The sequence below is a fragment of the Haplochromis burtoni genome, unplaced genomic scaffold (genome assembly GCF_018398535.1).
Source record: "Haplochromis burtoni strain Fernald_Lab_line unplaced genomic scaffold, NCSU_Asbu1 Contig_10, whole genome shotgun sequence".
Classification (NCBI taxonomy): domain Eukaryota; kingdom Metazoa; phylum Chordata; class Actinopteri; order Cichliformes; family Cichlidae; genus Haplochromis; species Haplochromis burtoni.
Window position 1 is genome coordinate 45,188 of NW_024582371.1, and position 23,220 is coordinate 68,407.

The 23,220-nt window shown below is 41.2% G+C and overlaps 3 protein-coding genes across 3 annotated transcripts in view; 2 read left to right on the top strand and 1 right to left on the bottom strand.

Annotated features, from left to right (window-relative positions):
- The window catches only part of paqr7a (progestin and adipoQ receptor family member VII, a), a 5,305-nt gene extending 3,758 nt beyond the window's left edge, over positions 1-1,547 (bottom strand). Inside the window, exon 1 of the mRNA XM_005927994.3 lies at positions 1,418-1,547. Within this exon, the coding sequence (XP_005928056.1) occupies positions 1,418-1,491 (74 nt within the window). The 5' untranslated portion in view covers positions 1,492-1,547. The remainder of the gene's footprint in view (positions 1-1,417) is intronic.
- Positions 1,548-12,345: 10,798 nt separating this feature from the next.
- Positions 12,346-19,056, top strand: tmem222b (transmembrane protein 222b). The gene is made up of 6 exons (XM_005927993.3): positions 12,346-12,516; positions 13,103-13,187; positions 14,184-14,215; positions 14,306-14,402; positions 14,495-14,625; positions 17,070-19,056. The coding sequence occupies exons 1-6, from the start codon at positions 12,401-12,403 to the stop codon at positions 17,155-17,157; spliced, it is 549 nt and encodes a 182-aa protein (XP_005928055.1). The 5' UTR covers positions 12,346-12,400; the 3' UTR covers positions 17,158-19,056.
- Positions 19,057-20,978: 1,922 nt separating this feature from the next.
- On the top strand, positions 20,979-22,817 carry tpbga (trophoblast glycoprotein a). Its single transcript, XM_005927992.3, has 2 exons — positions 20,979-21,619; positions 21,906-22,817. Exons 1-2 carry the CDS (start codon positions 21,366-21,368, stop codon positions 22,753-22,755), a joined length of 1,104 nt encoding a protein of 367 aa, XP_005928054.1. The 5' UTR covers positions 20,979-21,365; the 3' UTR covers positions 22,756-22,817.
- Positions 22,818-23,220: the final 403 nt, after the last annotated feature.

Sequence of the window (23,220 nt, forward strand, 5' to 3'; positions counted from 1 at the left end):
AACATAGAGCCTGCTTTACCTCATGCAGATGTCATATAGAGTCACTGACAGGTAGAGTAGTTCCACTCTACCTATAGGAGCAGTTTTGTGTTGTTAAGCTATGTCCTAATGCTCTTTCTCTTCCCACCTTAAGCTAATGCGCGTAACAAGACAATATATCTACGCTGAGGTGTTTTAGTCATTACCCCACTCCCCTCCAAAAACCAGAAACATTTTTCCTTATTTACATCTTTAATGATTGGCTGCAGAGCTCTGAGAGAAGCCGCCACTTCATGTGTGCTTGTGCATGTGTATTACTAAGTTTTCAATTAGAGCAGTTATTTTGCTCTCAAGTGATTATCTTGCTGTTACTGCGAGGGACCCGTTTTAAAGAGTACTCACAGTAAAGCATTTTGACACACCAAGAAGAATGAGGCAGCTTTTGTTGTATGGGTTTAGAGAGAGTTTGTGTCTCTATGTTTGGATGAACTGTGCGGCTCTTACAGCTCTTGATTCCTGCAGAGACTGCTGTACCTCGGAAGTATCAACAAAATTTGTCATATAAACCCGTCAGCTCCCCCCCCCCCCTTGTGTTACAAACAAAGCGCGCCCCTTTCGTTTGCAGCTGTGTGCTTTATCCTCTCTTTCAGGTTATTTCAGCTTGAGCCAAGATGATGCAACAAGTAAAACATTTGGTCCACAAGTCCTATCTAGAAGAAGCAAAAGTTGTAATGGGCTTCAAGAGGGGAACCAATGGAAAGATGATGAAAGGTTAAAGATCCCCTTATCTCACTCAGTACACTGCTGGGGTGCAGTGTGTGACCAAGGTGCTACTCTGCTGTCCTGCTGGATTGGCAGGTGAATTTTGTTGTGGTGACTTTTGACAGAAATCATGTGACCAGACCTCAGAGAAAAGACTCAAACCCTGCAACCCGTGGGTAACTAATCAGCTGTTTATGTTAATGTCTGGCCCAAGTTGCGTCTATTCTTTGTAACTGGCCGCCCTCACTTAACTGTAGCAGGCTAGAACCGGTCCTGAGCTCGGTTCTCCAGCCTCCTCTTCCGGTCTGTATTTCAGCAAAGGAAGGATTTTTTTTAAGTTTTGTATATTAATTTGCAGTGGCAGGCTATTGTAGAATAAGAACGCGACATCGAGAAAAAACGCAGCACCTCACACCAGTTTACTGCCTACATAAGCCCCCCCTTCCCATTTTTAAAAGCATGCTACAGCCTGTTGAATATCAAACTTCCTTCGCTAAAGTTGTGTCGATTTACCAGATAATCGTGTGTATGCTACCTGCAGAGTCTTGGGGAGAAAACATCCCAAAACAGTTCTTTAAAGGTAAAAAGGAGACTTATTCGACTTAATGTGTCCGTAACATTAGCGGTCTGTTTAGTGTTCAGCTACCCATGAAGTCATAAATGGATGATGTCTCACCTGCCAGCCTGAGTTTTGTCGATGTCCGTCGGTAAAACGACCGCTCCTTCCTCCTCCGCCTGCCGACAGTACATTCAACAGATTGAATCGCTCTTCTGAGGACAGTCGAGGCGCTGGAAATGCGGCCGGAAGTTTAGTCTTTTACCCCACCCAATTAAAAGCGTTATTTTTCAGTCGTACGTCGTTGTTATTCCTGTTAGCAGTATAGTTTTGTTTCCGTTGCAAATAAATAAATACATACATAATAAAATTGCATCCCTCCCCAAACACCCCCAACACTGAACTAACAACTGAACCTTATAGAGTCCAAGTGCTAAATACCCCTAATGAATGTAAAACCAACACACTGTCTCCAACACCTTTCCAGTTTTCACGCATTAAAGCTAGTCTCTTGAGCAGGAGAATGACTTTGTTTAAGTTACAAAGAGGCATGTCAGGGGTACTTCGCAAAGTATAAAACATGTGCTCTAAAAACTAAGTACTGTAAAAAAAAAAACTACTGATATATACAAGTCAAATCTAATAATAATTGCTAGAAATACGACGATTTGCTTTTTCTGTATTATAAAATTTTAAAAACTCATTGGAAGCTATTCTACCCCTATCTTTTCGTTGCATTCGAGATTCTTAATTGTCTGGGATGGTTGTTAAACTTAATGTCGTTACACTGTTATTTTGGAAAATGTATACCGGAAGGTGAGTCGTGCTCTTATTTTTCCGACACCGGATGGATTTTGAGGAAGAAGGTGGTTTTCTAAAAACATTAAAACGAAGTACCGAAAGAAAGTCTCCGAAGTGCGTTGCCTTAAGCCTGACCGACGTGCACAAGAATATGTTATAGATAAATATTTTTAGAAGCTGTTTTCTCATGAGCTTATTAGGAAATATGTCTTACTCTACATTTGGGAGGACATTAGAAAATAAATTTGAATCACAAGAGACCTTTCCAGACATTTAATTCAGTCTCAAAAGTCCCGGACAGATGCTAAATCAGTTCATTTGTTTGAGGGAAGGGCAGAGGAAGGTGGTTAGACTGCCTCGGGGTGATTTTTCTGGAACATTCGTTATCATTGACTTTGCTCCGGAGATTTAGAGTACACAGACACGATTACATAACCTGGCATTCAAGCTATGACCACACCACTTAAGTATGATTTGAACAGTGAGGCTTGTACAAACGTGTTTTATTATTGTAGTCATTTTGACCAAAAAAAGTTCTCACATTAAAAAAATTCGATTAACACACTTTGTCAGAAAAAACAAAGTTCATCCTGAAACATATTTCTCTGGAAACTATGAGGAAAATAAAACTAAAAGGACTCACCCTATATTAATATACGCCCTGGTTTTATGGCGTCGAGATATCTATTTTCTTATAAAATCTTTGGCAAGATTTAATGATGTTGTGTACTGTTAAAAAAAGTGGTTGAAACACTGTAAAACACTGAGCGAAGGCCATTGTGTGTGATATTTGTTTTGAATTCAATTCAGCTGCTAAAGAAAATTGCTAAAGTTTTCTATAACCAAGAGTCTTTGCCCTGAATACTGAAATGAGCTCCTTTGTGGTTTAAGTATAAACTAACAGATCTTTGTAATTATTTTGTCTGAATTAATTGTCAGACATAACCTCTGCAGACTACAAGTGTGAATAAATATTTCACAACACACAGTTTTACCTTTGGAGCATACAGTAATGAATTATGCCACTGAGACCTCGAAAGCACGATATAGGAACGCATTTTCATTGTATGTGTTGCCTTTATAATATTGTATTATCACCACAGGACCTGTACATTGTATTGCAATAAAAAAAGTTTTCTCTGAATTTCTTAGAATGGAAGGTTTTGAAACAAGACAGAGGAGATAAACTCAAATCCTGAAGTGCCTTTTAAAGAAGACATTTTGTACCAATTATACTTTACTCTCAGATCTATTATAAAGGTGCTGCTTTTGGGAGTGAGTCAAACATGATGGTCATATCTGCATGTTTAGATTTAGGATTAATATTGGAATAATACTGGATTTTTAGCATAACCCCTGTTCCTTTGTATTCGTATTCTTATTCCAATTTATTCTATTTATCCCTTTTGTATACTCTGTATTAGGGGTGGGCGGTATAAACGGAATAGGGTAGAAACGATATAAATTTAGCCAACGGTAGAGATTTTAGAGTAAGTAAGGTTAGGGTTTTATTGTTTTTAGCGTTTTAGGCTGGGAGTTGCTCACAGTAAACCAGTGGCACCAAACTTGGCAAGAGGTTTGAATTAGGGGTGGGCAGCATATACGGTAGAGATTTTAGACCGCGATAGCGCATGTTGATGATGTCATCAAGCTGCGCCTGTTTTGGTCGAAAGCATTGCAGCAGCTGCAAACAACATCATCAGCAAATTATGCCGGGCGACAGTCATAGCAAAGAGACAAGCACTTTTGGAATATGGGGAAAGCCAAAAAATGCGCTTTCTCCACTTCCCTACAATTGATTCATTAGTGCTGAATTCTCTCGCAGCTGCTCTATTCCCATGTTGTTGCAGTATATTAATGACTAACCTCATATTGCGGATGGATCATCTCAGTTGCTCTCCTGACTGAAGTTTGGTCCGTTTATAGCATTCTGCCATGCAACTGCATTTGTCCCTAACCACCAGAGAACTCCTCACGTTAACTTTTATCAAGTGGTAAGAAGTTAGTTCATCCTTCAGCTTCACTGTGCTAATGTTATGCTAACGTAGCTGTTTTGCTAGTGGTCACGTAGCACATCATTAGCAGAGCTGTACGTTTTCAATTTTTCAAAAATGGTAAATGGCCTGTATTTGTATAGCGCTTTACGCATCCAGTCATCTACCCATTCACGCACACATTCACACAGAAATCTGTCAGAACATGGTATATCTGTTTAGGTGGAAACTAGCGAGCTAACTTCCTGCTAACTTCTAACTCCGTTGAATTTAATATGTTCTGATTTCATGGATGTCTGGATGTTAATTTTAATTTTTACACCTGGTAAAGCAGCAACGCCGATCATTTTATTAAAGATGAAAGAATTTAGACAGTTTTAATTCTCAGTGATGCTGCAGTGGGACCTGATGTTAACGGAGTTTAGGACCCAGATTACTCCGCGAGGCTCCGGACTACGGCAGCCGTAATGCTCCAATACTCCATCAAGTGGTGCGCCTTCATAGTTTACCAAAGTCGTACTAAAACATTTTTGACAGATTTCTGCGCGCCGTGTACCACATAAATTCGGTTCGACGTCAGTAAGCACACCCAGAATTTATACATACAGCACACTGTCGATGTTTGAGAAAATTAAAGGATTGTAAGTGTGCCTTATAGTGTGCAAAATACATTATACAGAAAAAAGAATGTATTGCGATATATATCGTTACCGCACATGCTTCAAATTATAGTGATATGGATTTTAGGCCATATCGCCCAGCCTTAACTCAAAGGTCTATCTTATGAAGACCTTTTTTGTTTTTGTTTTATTTAGACCTGGTTTAATTCTGGCCGTTGCAAAGCCTGGGTCGTGTAGCAGCCAACATCTTCTCCAGAGAGGTTGTCCCGGTGAGGGAGAAGTTCATGGCCCACTTCTCGGCGGAGGGAGCAGTGGCTTGGCAGCCAAAAGAATAGCCTATTTGAAGTCCCAGTGACTTCCCCACAACGGCTCTTTTAAGAGCCACCCACAAACCTCTAAAGAGCGTTCCTGCCTTTTTAAAATTTTCTTAATAAGTGGAGCTTGTCTCCAAAATAAACTAACCTCTCTTTATTCTCCTAAATAATTGGTCTTCACTATGTTCCAATATAGTAGTAAATTTTTTTATTGGCCAATATTAAAGTTATTATTATATTTAATCAATTATATCATTATTAGTTATTACAGCAGTGAACATGAACTCTGTGACAAATACTGAGCTTCAGTAAAGATTCAAGTTGAAGTTATTTATATTTCCTATCAACTTAAATCTTCACTCAAAGACCAGTATCTTTGACAGTGTATATATAGATGTATTATATATAAGATAAGATGACCTTTATTAGTCCCACAGGTGGGAAATTTGTTTCGTTACAGCGAAAGTGCAAAGTTATGTAGCAGAAATTAGAAAACACTGGAATGGAATAAAATAAAATAAAATACTATATACAATAAGATTAGATAAAACTATAACAAAATAATGAAATAGAATAATATATACAATAGAACAAAACAGAATACAAATGCTATATACAGCTGAGTAAGAAAATACAAAAGTACAACTTTGTCAGAAAAAGAATTGCACTTATAGCAGTCTTATTGCACATGTGTGGGTTTGATCAGCTGCAAAAGTCTTTGTTGTAGAGTCTGACAGCAGTGGGGAGGAAAGACCTGCGAAACCTCTCCGCGGGTGCCGCAGCCTGCCACTGAAGGAGCTGCTCAGTGCTGTCAGATTCTCCTGCATGGAGTGGGAGATGTTGTCCAACAGGGATGAAAGCTTAACCATTCAAACATTCTCCTGTCACTCACCACCTCCACTGGGTCCAGAGGGCATCCTACAACAGAGCTGGCCCTTCGAATCAGCCTGTTCAGTTTCTTCCTGTCCCCGGCAGAGATGTTGCCGCCCCAGCAGACCACACCGTAAAAGATAGCTGAGACATAAGAGACAAATATTGTTCTTTTAATATGTTGGCATTACTAAATTTGGCTCAATGCTTACGTATATGTGTAAAAAGAAAGTGTACAAGCTCTGATAACTATTTCTGACAGAATAAAGAGTAGACTGATATATTAAATGTTCCTGTATTGGGTGAGAAAATCCTACCATGTCATAACTGCTTTAAGTCATACAGAATAGATATCAGAGCCTTAAACGGGGCGATCGTGGCTCAAGAGTTGGGCGTTCGTCTTGTAATCGGAAGGTTGCTTGTTCGAGCCCCGGCTCCGACAGTCTCGGTTGGTGTGTCCTTGGGCAAGACCCTTTGCCTACTGGTGGTGGTCGGGCCACCAAACCACGCCTGCGCCACACACACATTCACAGAGCCACCAGTTAATTGTGGCATGCTTTAGCTTAGTGAGATGAGCAGCCGTACTCAGACCAGGAGGCCCTGTTTCAAATCCTGCTTATGGCAACATTTTCTTCAGTTAACACTTCAACTGTTTAAACTCTTTTCCACACAAATTTCAGCTTTTTCACCTCTTTTTAGCAAAATTTTCAGTTTTTCACTACTTTTCAGCACTAATTCCAGCTTCTTAAGCTGTTTTAGCACAAACTTCAGCTTCTTTCCCCCTTATACAGTAGAAAGTCTGCTGATTCACCCCTTTTCAGTACAATTTCTAGCTTTTTCACCTCTTAGCACAATTTTAATCCTCTTCTGCTCTTATCAGCACCATTTTCAGCCTTTTCACCTCTTTTCAGCACAATTCAGCTTGTTCTGCACAGTTACCCTTTTTTTTTACTCTCATCATATCTTTCTTTTGGATCAGAAGTGGTTTGGTGCAGTGGGATGCGCAGCTGCTGGGAGACCTGGTGGCAAGGGTTCGAGCACTACATGGGACCGCTGCTGCACATCTTCCCTGCCTGCATGTAATCTGCTTTCTTGACACTCTTCAGTATAGTCTTTTAAATAAAGTAGAGTTTACCTTCTACACCTGTTTTCAACAGAAAGCTCTCCTTCTTCTGCTGTTTTCAGATTCCACTACACGGCATTCACACTGCATTTTCGCAGGAAATGGAACTTTTTCTAGTTATTCTAGTTGCTCAGACCTTTGCTGGTTAACTACTCCCTCAGTTTTCAGCCGATTTTCACCATTCAAACTTTAAACTGTTCCGCTCCTTCTCCCGATGTATGCTATAAGTTTTGGTGCTCATAACCTTTATACTTTTTCAGATATTAAAGCTTTTTATGCCATTTTTGGGCCTATTTTGCTGAATGGGACCACATTATCAGTGTGATCACCAGTTTAGCTTTCCGGGGTAAGCAATACTTTAGCTCAGTGAGATGAGCAGCAGTTCTCAGAGCAGAAGGGTAAGGTTCGAATCCCCCTTATGGCAACATTTATTTCAGTTAACAGTTTAACTGTTTTTACTCTTTTTAACACAAATTTTAGCTTTTTCACCCCTTTTCAGCAAAATTTTCAGTCACTTCTGCTCTTTTCAGCACAATTTTCAGCTTTTTCACCTCTTTTCAGCACAATTTAGCTTCTTCTGCACAGTGCACATTTTTTCTCTCATCATATCATTGTTTGAGACCAGAGCTGGTTTGGCTCAGTGGGATGAATCGCCGCCGTACGATCCGGTGGCAAAGGTTCAAACCCAACACGTGACATTTGCTGCACATCTTCCCTGCTTTCGTGACACTCTTCAGTCTAGTCTTTCAAATAAAGCAGATTTCTGCATAGAGTTCAGCTTGTACACAGTGTTTTCAGCAGATAGTTCTCCTTCTTCTGCTGTTTTCAGATTCCACTGCACAGCATTCACAGTGCACTTTTGCAGGAAATGCAACTTTTTCTAGTTAGAGAGAAAGAATCTGTCTCTAATTCCATTAAAAATGTGTTTTCTTGAGCAGTATTTGAACTGTAAATTTGTACTCATGCTCTAATCTTTCACATAACATCCATAACATGTGTGTGTAACTTCATCTACATTTACTTGAGCAAGCAGAGTGTCTTTTAGTGTTACAGACACATCAGCAGTAACCCTGTTCCTCTTCACAGTTTTAAATATAGACCTAAGTGTGCTGATAAAAAAAATTGTAAAGACTACAATGTTTGCCACTCCCTCCTTCTCACTGTTTATCTCTCACAGAAGTATTTGCACACTTCCTGTTGTTAACCACACTCGTTTAGTAATACATACTCCCTGTTTCTACTTTTTCCCCCCCACGCTCTAACATTCTCTCAGTTAACGTTGACATTGTCTGTTTTTGATGCTGTTACATTGGAGTTTATTTTGTTATATTGATACTTGCTACTTTTATTTTATTAAAAATCATTTGTAAGGGTGGAGAAAAGTTGTTGCATTGCTACACTAAAGCTGATTCTAACATTTTCAAAGGCATATCGGACATAGTGAAGACATGGATTTGGACTAAAACACTTACGTTAATATGGCAGTTACATTGTGTATAAAGGAGAATATGAACTAAATTTGAAAAGAGTCAAAAGCAGAAGTACATTCCTAATATTGTACTAAGAAAAAGTAGACTCCTGTAAAACTAGAATAGTGTGACATCTAGTGGACAAAAATGTAAACTCAAATTAACACAAACCTTGCAAGCACCAGCTGATAATTATATATATATGTGTGTGTAGCTGTGTAGTCTTGTAGCTGTTAATAACTGTTAATATGACACCCCATAATCGTCCTATATCGTCCTGTGTGTTTGTTTTGTTGTCCAACAATTCCTGCTGCACAATCAGGATTTAAGCAACAAAACTAGGCACACAGGTTGGTCTCAGGCCTCTCAAGGCTCTTACCTATAGCAGATGGTATGATGTCATTTGGCAACAATTTTATGTATTTATTTACATTTATGCAACAATAGCACCTTATGAAACCATTACAATAATTTTTATTTTACAGCTGAACTGTACTATATTATGGGTATGCACTAATAATTATAATAATAAAAATAATGATAAAACAAAACAAAAAACAAAGCTGAATTTTAAGTGAGTTACTTGATTTAGTTTTGAAAAAATCAGATGTCACTGTCAGAAGAACAGAGGAGTCTGCTATTCACATATGTTGCACTGTAGAGCATTATTGCATGAGGTATGGAAGATTTCCTGCTTGTGTCCTTATGGCAGCGGTACTGAAAGTGAGAAAGTGCTGTGGAGCGTCAGATACTTGTACTCCTCCACCAGGCCATTTGGATTTACTCCTTCTTCTGAACATCATTACCAGTCTGGTCTTATTAAGTAAGCCTGCAGTAAAATGCAGTGTGTTTAGTGAAGTGTGGATTAATTTAATCCAGTGTAAATTGTGATTTAGGAAAGATTTGCATACAACTACAATGCATTTGACCTCATACTCAGCTCATATCAAAGTCTTTTTAAAAGTAAACCCCCTCATCATTGTACTTTAAGCTCTGCTGTACCAGCGATTCTTCAGTCAGTCATTCATATCACAACAAACTAAGTGCTACATACTGTGTGCAGCGAGCAAAGATATTTGGGACTTTAGCCCCCAAAACAAACAGACCTAAAAATGTGAGCCTTCATATAATATCAAAAAAGATATCAATATCCCCACTTCAGCAAATTACACTCAATGAGTGGACTGATTGATTGTAAGAAGTAGGTTTGTGTGCGTGTGTGTCTGACCAGCACTTCCGCTTTTGTGACTGTAAAGTAACAATGAGGGAAAGCCCTGTGTTGCTGCAAAGCGAAAGCAAGGAGTGTTTTCCTCTCTCTAGTTACACCCTTTTTAGCCAATAAAAAGGACACATTTTAACCTCCTTTCCTTTTTTTTTTTTTTTTCACATCCTTTCAGAAGAATTCACTAACTAAATATGTTTCTAAAAGTGTGTAATTAGACCCTCTTGTCATTTCTTGGATGTGTAACCACTGTCCGGGGAGCTGAACTGGAAACTATCGGATGCTTGACATTTTACTTTCCAAACCTATGACTGAAAAGAATACTGTGTCACCGAGTTACAGTCCCTAAAGCAGCCCGTCTCCAGGCCTAATTGGGTTGGATGGCTCAGCCAGAAATCGAGGTGGCATTTTGCCGGAGAATTCCCTCAGCTCCCCAATGATGAGCCCAGTGTGCCTTCCTTTATCAACGTCTGCCTGCTTTTGCTGAGTAGTTTGTTTTTGCCCTTCGCACAATTTATCACCTGTCACATCTAATGGGACCCAGTATAGAGTACAGAGAGCCCTGGTGGATCCCTTGGGTTCATCTTTGTTTCCATTTCCACCACTGCCATAGATAACTCCTTCAATAGCTGGAGCCCTCCACCTCCACAGTGCTGGAGGGTTTCTGTGCGCTGGCATGGAAACAAATAAAGGCCTTTGCAATAAACAGGATAGAAGTTCCATTAAAGCCTTTGTGGTGAGATTGAATTTGGATGATAACAACGGACCTATTTGACTCAAAACTGGGAAGTTTTGTTGGCAAAGTCTTAAAGAGTCTGAGTGAATGTATTTGTTCCCCAAAGTTACAAAGTAATTTAGATACACAGAGCAGGTACAAATATGCCCAAAAGGTCATGGAAGGATGAGTGAAAATCTGTAAGTCTCACAAAAATGTTTTCTCTGCCCCCTTCAAATGGAGTGGTGTCATCATCATCATCATCATCGTCTTGTTTCTGCCCTATCATATCTCTCCTCTAAGCGGAAGGTTTGGCTATTGCTGCTTTTGAAGGATGTTTCTAAATATTTATCCACAGCCACACACTGTATAATAGATCAAACTCATTCCACAGGATCAATTAATTTGAGATGGAAAACTTAGATTTAATTTGAGTGTTTTGACTAAAACAGCTTTTAGTTTCAGTCATAATTTAGGCATCTAAGTTCTTATAGTTTTACTCAGTTAAATAGCATAAGATTATAGTGTTTCAGTTGACTAACAGTGTAGGTGTAACAGTTTGGCGTGTTTTTACTAGTGAGAGTCATCCACACAGTTTTCAAAGCATCTTACTTTTCTTGACGTCAAATGTAAAACGTGTCCACACATCTACCTGTTTCTTGTATTGACATTTTATGGCATTTTCATGAGTGTTACGACCCAGCTCAAAAGCCGCAACATAAATAAGGAGACGGACACCAGAATTTAGGTGAGAAGAGGTTCTATCTTAAAATGCGTTGCAAGTTGGCTAAAATAGCTGGTACTACCAAGGCAAGGGCTAGCGAGCCTACCCTGAAAGCCTGCCTCAGGTATGCTTTTATCCACACCTGACTAGGTGTGGCCAATTAGCAACAGCTGAACACACTGAGGAGATTAGGGGCTGCAGAGGGGCGTAAGAATGAGAAACAGGGACCATGGGAGCTAGCTGTACCATTTCCCATTGAGTTGGATTAAATGATTAGCTTGTGTTAAGTGTAAAATTAAGCCTTTTCATGTTTTTATAACCTTAATACTATAGGTTTTCACATGCGCGCACACGTTCTTATCTTCTTCGGCTCTTATTATCTTGGTTTCCCTGACGACCACCTCTTTTTCCTCCTTTCAGCACCTCTTGCCCACACCCTGCTCTCAGATGAGTGTTAAAAACTGTAAGTACAACTCAGGGAGCTTTTCTTGAGTAAAGCACTTATGGGCTGTATCCACTTTGAAAATGGTGAAAAAATAAAAGGAATAAATGTTTTTTTTTTTTTGTCAATAAAGGAAATAATAATGGAATAAAAACAGAAACATTTCCTCGATACCCGTTTCTTCGGTTGTACATTTTTCAGAAAAGTTAGTGATCCCAGTTTGTGTGGGGGATTTTTTGTTTTTAAATTTTGTTTTATAATATAATACACATACTCACTCACAAAAATGCATTTTCCTTACAAGTGTGGAACCATTTAATGGGAAATAAACCGACTTTCCATCAGCATAAGATTAAGATTGCCAAGAAGCATTGTTAGAACAAATAATCGACCAGACACAACTTTCCTTACTTTCTGTGCAAACACACACGTATCCCACTGGTGACTGATTCCTCATAGGCATACAAGTATCCCGGAAACAACTGCTGTCACGAATCCAACAGGATAGTAAAGCCAGAATAGTGAAGTCTCATCAAATAAGAGAAGGCGCTTCCGGTTGAACCTTTCAAAGTAAACGATATAACTTTTATAAAAGTGCTTTGCGCTTTTAGTCTGTCTCTATTTTTCTCAGATGTGGCGATAATGTCGGTGAATTTAGCATATCTGTTGATACTGATGCCGTCTTTACGATTTTTGCCAAACTAAAAGTAGATGTAGTGTTTTATTTTGACAGTAAGATTTGTTTTCCGCTGAGTATCCGGGTAGCTTGACGCGGTGGGACAAATGAAGTTCATAGTCCACAGCTGGTGATGGCGGATGTTGAAAAAGAGAGCATGAAGAATTACCACATAGCTTCGGAGAAAATTAACCCGGAGGCCAGTCGCTATCCTTACTGTATAGTGTGGACACCTATCCCCGTGTTATCGTGAGTTATCGCTTTTTGGCTAAATGCTCCAGAAATCGCACGAGGTGACAGCAGTAGCTTAGCTAGCTAGCAGACGCACAGTACCTTCCTGTTGCTGCCCTTCTTCTAAAACGATTTATATTAGATTATCTTCGCTGCTAACAAATGTCTAAGTTACAGCTGTGCACGAAGAACTGTTACATTTAATGAACACGGTTTAAACTGAAGATGTTTGTACGTATAAATATAAATATGCAGATATTTGGATCACCGATACGAAGCAAACAAAATGGTAAACATGCCAGCTATTAAATGATATGCTTAAAGTCAGCCGTTGAGGATTTTGGGTCATCAGTGTTATAGTTCTGCGAAAGTATATCTTACTGAAACTTTGAATATCACCACGCAGTTGCTTTAAAACTCATACTATCGCCTTTATTTTCAGTGATATTACTAATAAATAATACACTAATCAAAATTGTGTGTGTTTGTATTGGCTTGTCTAATCTCAACTTTTGCAGTCAGGCCCTCTTAAATAGTACTTCAATGTAGTGATGATAACTTTGCATGTTTTGTTTGTTTGTTTGTTTGTTATTGTTTCTCTCAGATGGCTGTTTCCCTTCATTGGTCACATGGGTATCTGTACTTCCACTGGAGTCATCCGGGACTTTGCTGGGCCTTACTTTGTTTCAGTGAGTACTGACTGAAGTTCTGCAGCATTCACCAAACAATCCTTTAGCCCTTTATGCTAGATTTACTATGGTAAAATGCCCTTGTCCGTGATAGATATGAGCGTAAAGAGCTCACTATTAGTTTTAACAAAGGGTCCAATAAAAATCGGACATGCTGTGCCTTGAGACCTGTTGCCTTTAAATCCAGTATTTCTCGCTTCTGACACAGAATATCAAATAGAAATGAATAGATGGCTGTACATCTACTTATATACACTGTGCAGTATGAGCAAATGAAGGCACAGCGCTATTGTGTTTTAATGTGGGACATCTAGGTTTTCCAGTAGGACCAGTAAGACTGTTTCACAGTAGTGTAGGCAGTCATTAATTAAGTGTGGTTTTAGTGCTACAAAGTACTCTCCCAGTAATCTCATGAGCAATTTCATACATTTGCAGTGCCACCGCTGGATTATGCTGTGCTGTGGCAAAAATAGCGATGTTTGCCTTGTGTGTCAGAAAACATTCTGTCTTTGCAGCTGTAGAAATTCCTAAAGAGAGCTTTGTTTTGCTGCACTTTTGTGTTGTCAGACTATCGTTTAACACGTTCTTTGTTTTGTTTTTTGTTTTTTTGGAACATTCAGATTTGTTTATTCCGAAATGTCATTTTCTTTTATGGGAATTGAAGGTACACTATTCCTTGTAATAGAAGAAAGAGTACAGAGAGCTTGCAGCTTGGATCCATTTTGACTTGTATACACGAACAAGCAAACACAATAGTGAATCCTAACAAACAGGATGTTAGACCCATTTCCTAAATTGATGCTAAACTACATATTCCGGCTATTAGGGTGCTGAAAATGTCTCTTATTCAACCTTACATAGCTGAACAAGTTTTGCCCTAATGGTGGTGTCTTTAGTGCTTTGATGTAACCCCCCACCCAAAAGAAAAACCCCAAACAACATAAAACAGCTTTCAGTGAGCACAGGTAACTTAAAGAAATATTTCATCTTTTGCAGGAGGACAACATGGCTTTTGGACAACCAACAAAGTAAGTAAATAAATATCGTATTTTTTTTATTTTTGTCTCTTTACATCTGTCATACACAACAATAAAGTTTGTTTTCCTCCTTAAATCCAGATACTGGATGCTTGATGTAAGCAAGGTTTACGCCAGCGGCTCCAATGCCTGGGACACAGCCGTGCATGACGCTTCAGAGGAGTATAAACACAGGATGGTAAATATGTGGTGTTGTGTGAATGACTTTGCCTCAACTGTGAAGTGAAGAAATAGTGGGAATGATTCTTGATAATGTTGTCTTCTCCAAAGCACAACCTATGCTGTGATAACTGCCACTCGCATGTCGCAATGGCTCTGAATCTGATGCGATATGAAAACAGCACCTCGTGGAACATGATCAACCTCTGCCTCCTCGCTCTCATCCACGGAAAGCATGTGAGGTAAGAAAAGCTCAGCGTGTCTGAGAGACTGAAAAAGATAGAAAAACAGTTGATGTGGAGTTTTTAGTGGGCAAACATTGCAACAGGAAATTATTGATGACGTACTCTGGTGTATATCTGATATTGTTTCAGTACTGAATTCAAATAGCTAGGCTGGATAGTGGATCCATTCCTTTCAATTCTGCTTTGTTCTGCGTGTACTGCACCACACGTCAGCAGCAATTCCCTGGCTTACTGGAACCAAACGTAACAGTGCATGAAGACAAACTAAGATCAGTCTGGAGGCATTTCCGGTTTGCTATGGCAACAAGCTCTGTTTTTCTCTTATGTGCTCTATATTTTCTTTGGGATGAGATGCACATACAGTGAAACAGAGAGCAGAGAAGGGAGAGAAATTGGAGTAATCCTAACTAACAGCAGCCAGTCCCCAGCTCATGCCCGATCAATGATTTTGCTCAAAAGCTTCACTTTGTCATACCAAAGATTGATTTTTTTTTTTTTTTTTCCTCAAGCTTGTTAGAATTGTACACAAACTTTTTATTTTGCTTTATGGACTCTATTTCCGTGCATGTTTCTATGGTTCAATAAATCACTTCACCGGTTTCCTCTTTTCCTGACGAAGTATAAAGATTTCAGGGGAAGCTTACAAACCCATTTTTTTCTTTTTTTAAAACATCTTGTGGCACTCAACTGTAGACTGTTGCTAAAAAAACAAACACAATTATTAATCACATGAATTTTCTATCAAAATCTAACCTCAGTTATGATGATCTAGTGATGTTTTACTCGATGTTTCATTTGCTCCAGATAAGCATGAACAGACTAACGGTATCCTTTTAAAAAAAAATTCATCTTCCGGGGAGCAATGAAGTGAACTACTTTCAGAGGAATGCGCATAGTATTAGTGACTACCATCCTTATTCTCGAGATATCTGAAGGCTGTCTACCTTAGAAGGAGGTGATACAGTGCAAGCCCTGTACTCAACAGCTGCTCTCTTCAAAGCCTGCCTAAGAAGTAGGGCTGAAGCCTGTGAATGAGGTTTCTCTGTGGAATCCCAGGGGTTCGGACATAATTTCACAGGTATGCCTTGAACCTGTTGTGTCTCAGGACAAGAGAGAGAGACCTGATTCTTGGGAAATAATAAGAGTGTATATAGGACATTACTGGAATGTCTTTAAATTATAGCATGACAATAAAAAAACTACACATCCCAGCAGAACTGCAGTAATTGTCAGAAAGTATCGGGAAGCGAGACCTCTGAAGTTGTCGCAGTCACTCAAAGTTGGGTTTTTTTTTTGTTTTTTTTTTAAATTATTCTTAATTGAAAATGTGCTCTGACTACCTGCTTGATCGTTAAAATTTTAAAGGGTTGTTTAGTATAACTTAATCACTCTTACTTGCTTATGCAAAGCAGCCTCAATATTTAGTCTTATTTAATCTAAGGATATTTCTTGTGACTGCTTTACTAGTCGATTAAATTCAAGAAAAAAAATCATGCTATTCCGCTAGTCTTAACACAGATGCCACAGAAACGTGTAGCCCTTTGTGCTATATATACTAGTGTGCGTACACACACACAATTTAAGTTTGCTGAGTGCGGCTTAACATAAGCATCGCTAACATCATCGACCTTCTTTCCTCTCAAGTTGATTAAGAGTTGAATTTTATTTATATAGCGCCAAATCAGAACAACAGTCGCTTCAAGGCGCTGTATATGTAAGGTAGACCCTACAATAAAACATACAGAGAAAAACCCAACAATCATATGACCCCCTGTGAGCAAGCACTCTGACAACAGTGGGAAGGAAAAACTCCCTGTTAACAGGAAGAAACCTCCTGCAGAACCAGGCTCAGGGAGGGGGGCCGTCTTCCGCGACTGGTTGGGGCGAGAGAAGGAAGACAGGATAGAAGACATGCTGTGGAAGAGACACAGAGGTTAATAACGGTGTGTATACAATGTCGTTAAACGTCCCTGTGATCAACTGAACATTTGCTACTTTGCTCCGACACAGCGTACATGCAACTCTTGCTTTCTAGAACATTTAGAGATGTCTTGTGAGGCTGGCATCAGTTACTTTCCATTTTGCTTGTTTATCCCAGAAGTCCAGACACCAGTGTGTGCGATGTCTGTGCTCTAATTAACGTATTTTTCTCTTAGTTTTTTAGCTTTCCACACCAGCTGCTTGTTTTGCCTCTCAGCAGGGTTAAACAAAAAAAAAAAAAAAAAAGACGTGTATATCATCACATCTGATTGTTGCCATAGCTACAGGAAGAACAAGGTTTAAGATGGCATGTCCCTCGTCTTCTGCTGGTCATTATAAGGGCTGTGGTTGGGATGGGAGGGGGCTCATAAAAAAATAAGAGCTCATTCCCCCGATTTGTATTTGTGTACATCACCGCATGCTTGTTTCCTCACCTTGGTTTTCCTGTCATCTCTCTCCAGCTGTGCAGGCTTTCTGAAGACCTGGCTGCCTTTTCTGATGCTCATGGGCATCGTCCTTACAGTGGCCCTGGCCCTCAACCTCCGGTGACCTGGGAGCAAGTCTAGGGACATGGTGGAAACCCCCTCGTGGGTCAGAGGTGGCGCTGACCTTTTGAACAACACAGGAGAGGGAAAACCAGTAACAAAGACTCCTCACCGCTGAGAGAAGATTGATGGACAGGATTGTTTAGGACATGCCTGATTGCTGGCTCGAGCATGATCACTGGCTTTACTGCCGTGTGGATGCTAGAATGTCCCAGTGATGGAAGTCCATTTATAATCGCCTGCAATGACTAGGACTACACAAAAGCATTTATTGGATTCTGAATATTAAAAGTGTGACTGGCGGTTTTAAGCCATTGCCGCCTGCAAAGTGTAACAGTAAACAGTTGAAAAGAAGTACCTACATTGTTGAACTCTTTGAGGGAAACACATCCATGCCTTGCTTTCAGATTTTACTCGGATTGGGATTGTAATCCCATGATTCAGTGCTTCCAGGATGCCAAATTTATAGCGGGGCGCACCAACATGTTAGTTCAGTTAGCTGCCTTTCTGCAGGAATCTATTGCATCTCATGCTTGACCTAACGTAGCTCTTCCACAGCACTGCAACGTCTACCTAAATACACAAAAGCAGTTTGTGTTTTTGTGCATTTTCTTACTCTGTAGGATATCAAAGAGTTTGCATCTTCAAAAGGGAAATATTTTCTCAGATCTGTTGGACATGCATTACACATATCACCTCATGATACTGTTATCTATCAGTGCAACAATTGTAGCAACCTCAATGAATATGGCTGTGGTAGAAAATTAGAGAATAGAGAAGCCTTTTTGTGTGACCAGCACAGACTGTCCTTCCATATCTTGGTCTCTCAGTAGTGGAACAGTTTGTCTGTGACTCTAAAGGTGTTGATGAAAAGCCAGCTGATGTCAGAGGTATGAAACCTGCTGCGATTTCGTTTTGTTGTCCCTTTGCTGCGTTCGACTTTTACGAGAAAAAGCCAGAGTCAGTGCCTCGAAACGACCTCTCTTTGCATTTTCAGCTTTATGGTCATTTATGACTCCTCCTTCTGAAAAAGAAATGCACATGATGGTTGGCACTCAAAATCCGTTGCCATGGCTGTCGTGAACGGCTTCAAATCCCCTCATTGTTTGCAATCAAACAGGGAAAAAAGTGTTGAGCCCTCTCTTTGTCTGCGGTGCTGCCAGAAGCAGCAGGTAGCCAGGATCCTCAGGTTTTTTCACGCTCACCGACCCCTGTTGAAAATCCCCCGTTTCCACCTCGGCGCCTGACCAGCGTCGCTCGCTCCTGCTGTTTTTCACCTCTGCAGATCAGATTGGAAGGTCATTGTGAAATGTCAGCACTGTTTCGCAAAGCTTTGATGTATACCGACCAACATCCTGCAATAATCCAAAGTAGATGTCATTTAAGTGTGAGCTTAAAGGGGTTTTCTGTAGTAACTCCAGGGCTAACACCATTTTCAGGCTCCTGTTGGAAGCAGAATTTCTGTGGCCTCTAGTTCTGTGTTTCACCCATGTTGCCTGTAAATACTTACACATCAGACTGTACATCAGGTGCTCTTTATATACTTTGCTAACTTGATCACTCTTCAGATTTGAATGGCCCTCTTTACTGTACTTGTAATGTCTGCTTGGCAGTGAGGCAGACCTGTGCCTGGATGAGTGTGTGTGTTTGTGCGTGTTCTGCACATTAGAGAGAGCATGCACTTGTGTGTATTGCATGCATGCGAGAGTGAAACTGTTGGAGAGGGATGTTCGTGGTTGGCTCATAGCTATCGCTTCTCGATTAATAATCGGCTGCATATCATTGCAGCAAACTGCCTAGTAATTGATTTCTATATTTATTACTCAGTCTTTCCCTTAATCTCTTTAAAATGTCTGTATTCACTGGTAAAATTGAGTGAAAATAAATAAAATATTAGATTGTACCAGACCTGCCTGTTTGTGTTTGAAATGGCCAATCTGGATCCCAACTAGATTGGCAGCTCTCTATAAAATATAAAAACATTTTATTTAGTAATACTTTAAAGATACAAGGACAAAAAAAAGTATTTGTTTTGTTCTGAGGGGAGAGTTTCATGTGTCTTAAATGGTTGATTTCAAATGTGTGTATTGCTCCCTTTGACAGAACAGAACAAACTGCCTGTAACTGGAGTGAAAAGAGAAGGAGACACCAGTGCACGACTGAGCAACGGGAACACTTGTGCCACAAAGTCTGGGAAACTGATGCCTCGCCGGCACTGAAGAGGCAGCAGCAGTGAATTATATCTCTGCTAGTTTGGGAAGTCATAACATGGCTCTTATTTCTTAGAGAAAAATAATTCTGATGAATAACCTGAGTGAGCATGCAAAGACCAGAACCATTTAACTAGCGCAAAAGGCTAATATGATCAATAAGACAATTAACGCAGCAAACTTGGACATGAGACGTGTAGTTGTAACCTACATGAGGCCTTTTGTGGAGATAAATTTAAATGAAAGGTGCTTTTTGCATCATAAAATGACATTTATTTGCAGTGGTAGAATAGGTCAGTAGCCCTTTAAAAATGCATATGTATGCCCTAAGACGTCAACTATTTCTTTTAAATGACTGAGCTGAGCAGACTACACTGCTGTGTCCAAGAAGGAGCATGCCTTTAAAGGAAACGTGGAAATGTGCTCATTATGCCTAAACTGCAGTGACATTTAAGGTGCAGACTTGGTGGACCTGTCTGTGGAAAATCCCAGTAGAAACAAAGAGTAAAGTGAAAATCCCTTTGGTGTTCTGTAATTGCGCTAAATGTCAGAAAACGGACGGCAAACGGTGTCTTTGAATGTGAAACCTGTCCTTAATGAAGCAGCTCATTTAGCGCGCTTTGAGGCATAAAAGGCAGTGGAGGCATGAACGGTCCTTTCGAGAGCAGCCGGCATGCCTCACAACATTGCCGCCTGTAACACATAAATATGAAGGTATATTTCTGAAAGAGAGATTGTGAAGATCAGCAGTACTTTGGGCCTATTTAAGGGCGGCCATGTGCGGGAATGCCACACTGAGTGGGGATGATGTGAATGGTTTTAGATGTTGCCTCCTGCGGTGCCTTGTTGTATCCAGGAGCCGGGTCCTGGAATGCGGAGACCTGTGGCCACAGCGATTCAGACAGCTCACAAAAGACAGTTGGGATGCTATTATTAGTGCCACCATCCATGTATACTTATACCAGTCTGCAATGTCAAAAACCCTCCTTTGTTTCTCTAATCCCAACATATCTTCTGTGCTGCAGACCATACAGATGCGAACTCTGAATGTGTCCGACTTCCAGCCTTAATGCGTATAAAAGTTATTATAGATTTGTGGCTCTGCTTTTCTCTCGCTTGAATTCGCATCATTCAGTCGTGACTGCTGTGTTTCATCAGGGCTGTCAGCAGGAGGGATGTTTTAAGTCTGAGTCATGATATGCGAGAGCCTTGCTCGTCTTTAAATACTCTCGGAAGTCATTCGGGTAGTAGTCATTGGAAGTTGTCGGAATAAATTTATAAAGAAGAGGAAGTCCTCGCAGCTCTCATACTCAGCTGCCAAGTGGCCAAAAGTCTCATTATCTAGTAGATCATCGTGGTGTTAAAGAAAAGGGGGGATCAAAGGCTGAAGGTTGGCCCCCAAACACTCCTCCCCCACATTTAGCGCACACCACCTGGGGAGCTGGGAATGACGAGTATGTTTGCCTGTTCTTTGTTCTGAAATAAAACTGTTAAAGTCCAGAATTCATTACATTCACATTTATATTTGAGTGCAGAAAAAATGAGAGAGAGAGAGAGAGAGAGAGAGAGAGAGAGAGAGAGAGCGCGCGCTGAAATCCCGGCCACTTTCTCCTCCTCATCCATCCTTCATGCCTGCGCTCTCTGCTCAGGGCTGAGGGGAAGATCTCGTAGATCCGGGCGGAGAGAAGCCCCTCCCCGCAGATCACTACACTCCTCGATGGTCCTTTTAACTTCATTGCTGGAGCAGAAGCAACGCCCCGAAGGATCAAACACCCCCTCTGATCTGCACGACCCTCACTTTTGTTCTCATGGAAATCAGAGCCAGCCTCCCGGCCACACTTTCTGCAGAGATCCAAAGTTAAAGGCGCATTCCCGGCCGGGACAGCTCGTGATCATGATGTTTCGGTGGAGCTGATCGTTTCTCCCCTTGTGCGTGTATTCTTTGTCGCTGTTTCTTGCCGCCGCTCTCTAACCGGACACTTTTTTTGTTTTCCTTTCCAACATGCTGGATTTGACGCAGGGCATTGTTTTCTGCGCGCTCCTCGCCTCCGTATACGCTTCTTGCCCTCCTCGCTGCGAGTGCTCAGAGGCGGCTCACACCGTGAAGTGTGTCTCCAAAGACCTGCAGAGTATCCCGGCTGGGATCCCGGGATACACGAGGAATCTGTTTATAACGGGGAATCAGATCAGCCGGATCGGTCCGGAGTCTTTCAAAGGGTTGGAGAATGTTACCAACCTATCTCTGAGCAATAACAGGTAAGAAACTCTCCCTGAGCTCTGGGGCTCTTTGTTATTGTGCTAATGCAAGGCTCCGAAGGACTGAAACTGTGACAAACCTCTGTTTTCTCATTCTTCACATGGCCCCCACTGTTCTTGAACTGCACCGATCCATTGGCTTAAGTTCTGTTACCCGTGTGCATAGTAGTAGACTGTGTTCAAATGATCACGTTCAGTTTTCTTTCAGGTTTGATTCGAGGTAAATGTGCTTTCATTCTCTCGGTCTTGATGGTGATTGCTAATGATGTGTCATCTTCAAATCCAGAATTTCTGAGGTGGAATCCCTCACCTTCAAAGGACTGCACAGGCTTCGCTCTCTGGATCTGAGCAACAACCAGCTGGCTGTTATTCATCCCGAGGCCTTTGCCGTCCTGAACCAGTCTCTGCGGGAGCTCAACCTGAGCCGAGCCCTCTACAACCACTCTGCAGTGACCAGCTTGAGCACGGCTTTCCACTGGAGCTCCCTGGAGACCCTGAGAGCACTGGACCTGTCGGACAACAGTCTCATCTTTTTGCCCCCGCGCATTTTCTCCTACCTGAGCAGCTTGCGGATGCTCCGGCTTTCCAACAACTCCCTGGTGGCCATCCACAACTCCACCCTTTCGGGTTTAGAGCAGCTGGAGGTGCTCGACCTGACGCTCAATGCCCTCAAGACTCTGTCAGAAGAGGGCCTCCAAGAGCTGGACTCCCTGCCCAGAGCTGCTCTCCTGCTGGGAGAGAACCCGTTCATGTGCACATGTGGAATTGAACCTTTTGCTCAGTGGCTCAACAGGTCACAGAATCGCATCAGAGACGTCGAGAGCCTCGCGTGCGTCTTCCCGGCCAGCATGAGAAACACGTCCTTGCTTGCCGTGGGGACGATGACTCTGGGATGCCACGAGAGAGATGCTGCCGCAGATCTCGCTCTGCAGACCTCTTATGTCTTCTTGGGTATAGTCCTGGGCTTTATCGGCCTCATCTTCCTCTTTGTACTCTACCTCAACCGCAAAGGCATCAAGAAGCGCATCTATGACATGCGAGACGCCTGCAGGGAGGTGTGGGAAGGCTACCATTACCGCTTCGAAATGGACTCTGACCCCAGGTTATCACAGGTCTCCAACAGCGCTGATGTGTGAGAGGACATTTTGCTGTATTTTCTGATGAGACAGACTTTCTTACCCCCACACACATATATATATAAGTAGAAAAGTGTATAAAATGTACAGATGTGTAAATATATACAAAGCAACATGTTCAGAGCCTTTGAGCCATGGTGACTGAAGCATGCACTGTTATCGGCTATCGCTATTCCTTTGCTGTCCCGAGTGGGCACGATTGTTCCAAAAAGACTATGCCGGCTGACTTTTCTTATATCTGCTCCTGCTCTTTATGTACTCCACAAAAGTAACAGCAAGTGCCTAAAGTCAGGTATTGTTTTCCACATGGCACAGTCATTCAGTATTTAGCTGTTTGAAAAGAAGCAACAAAACGCTGCCATACAAACTCGACACTATTAAAACAAACCTCTGGGAATTTAAAGCACAATCACTCATTCATCTTTAAACCATTTCACCCCCACCTCCTCCCTCCCAGGGTGCTGG

Bases quoted from the DNA above. Each gene is read 5' to 3' on its own strand.
- tmem222b (XM_005927993.3), top strand. From the start codon at position 12,401: ATGGCGGATGTTGAAAAAGAGAGCATGAAGAATTACCACATAGCTTCG. The intron at 13,188-14,183 runs GTGAGTACTGAC...CATCTTTTGCAG, and splicing joins CTGGGCCTTACTTTGTTTCA to GAGGACAACATGGCTTTTGG. The intron at 14,626-17,069 runs GTAAGAAAAGCT...ATCTCTCTCCAG, and splicing joins ATCCACGGAAAGCATGTGAG to CTGTGCAGGCTTTCTGAAGA.
- tpbga (XM_005927992.3), top strand. From the start codon at position 21,366: ATGCTGGATTTGACGCAGGGCATTGTTTTCTGCGCGCTCCTCGCCTCC. The intron at 21,620-21,905 runs GTAAGAAACTCT...CTTCAAATCCAG, and splicing joins CTATCTCTGAGCAATAACAG to AATTTCTGAGGTGGAATCCC.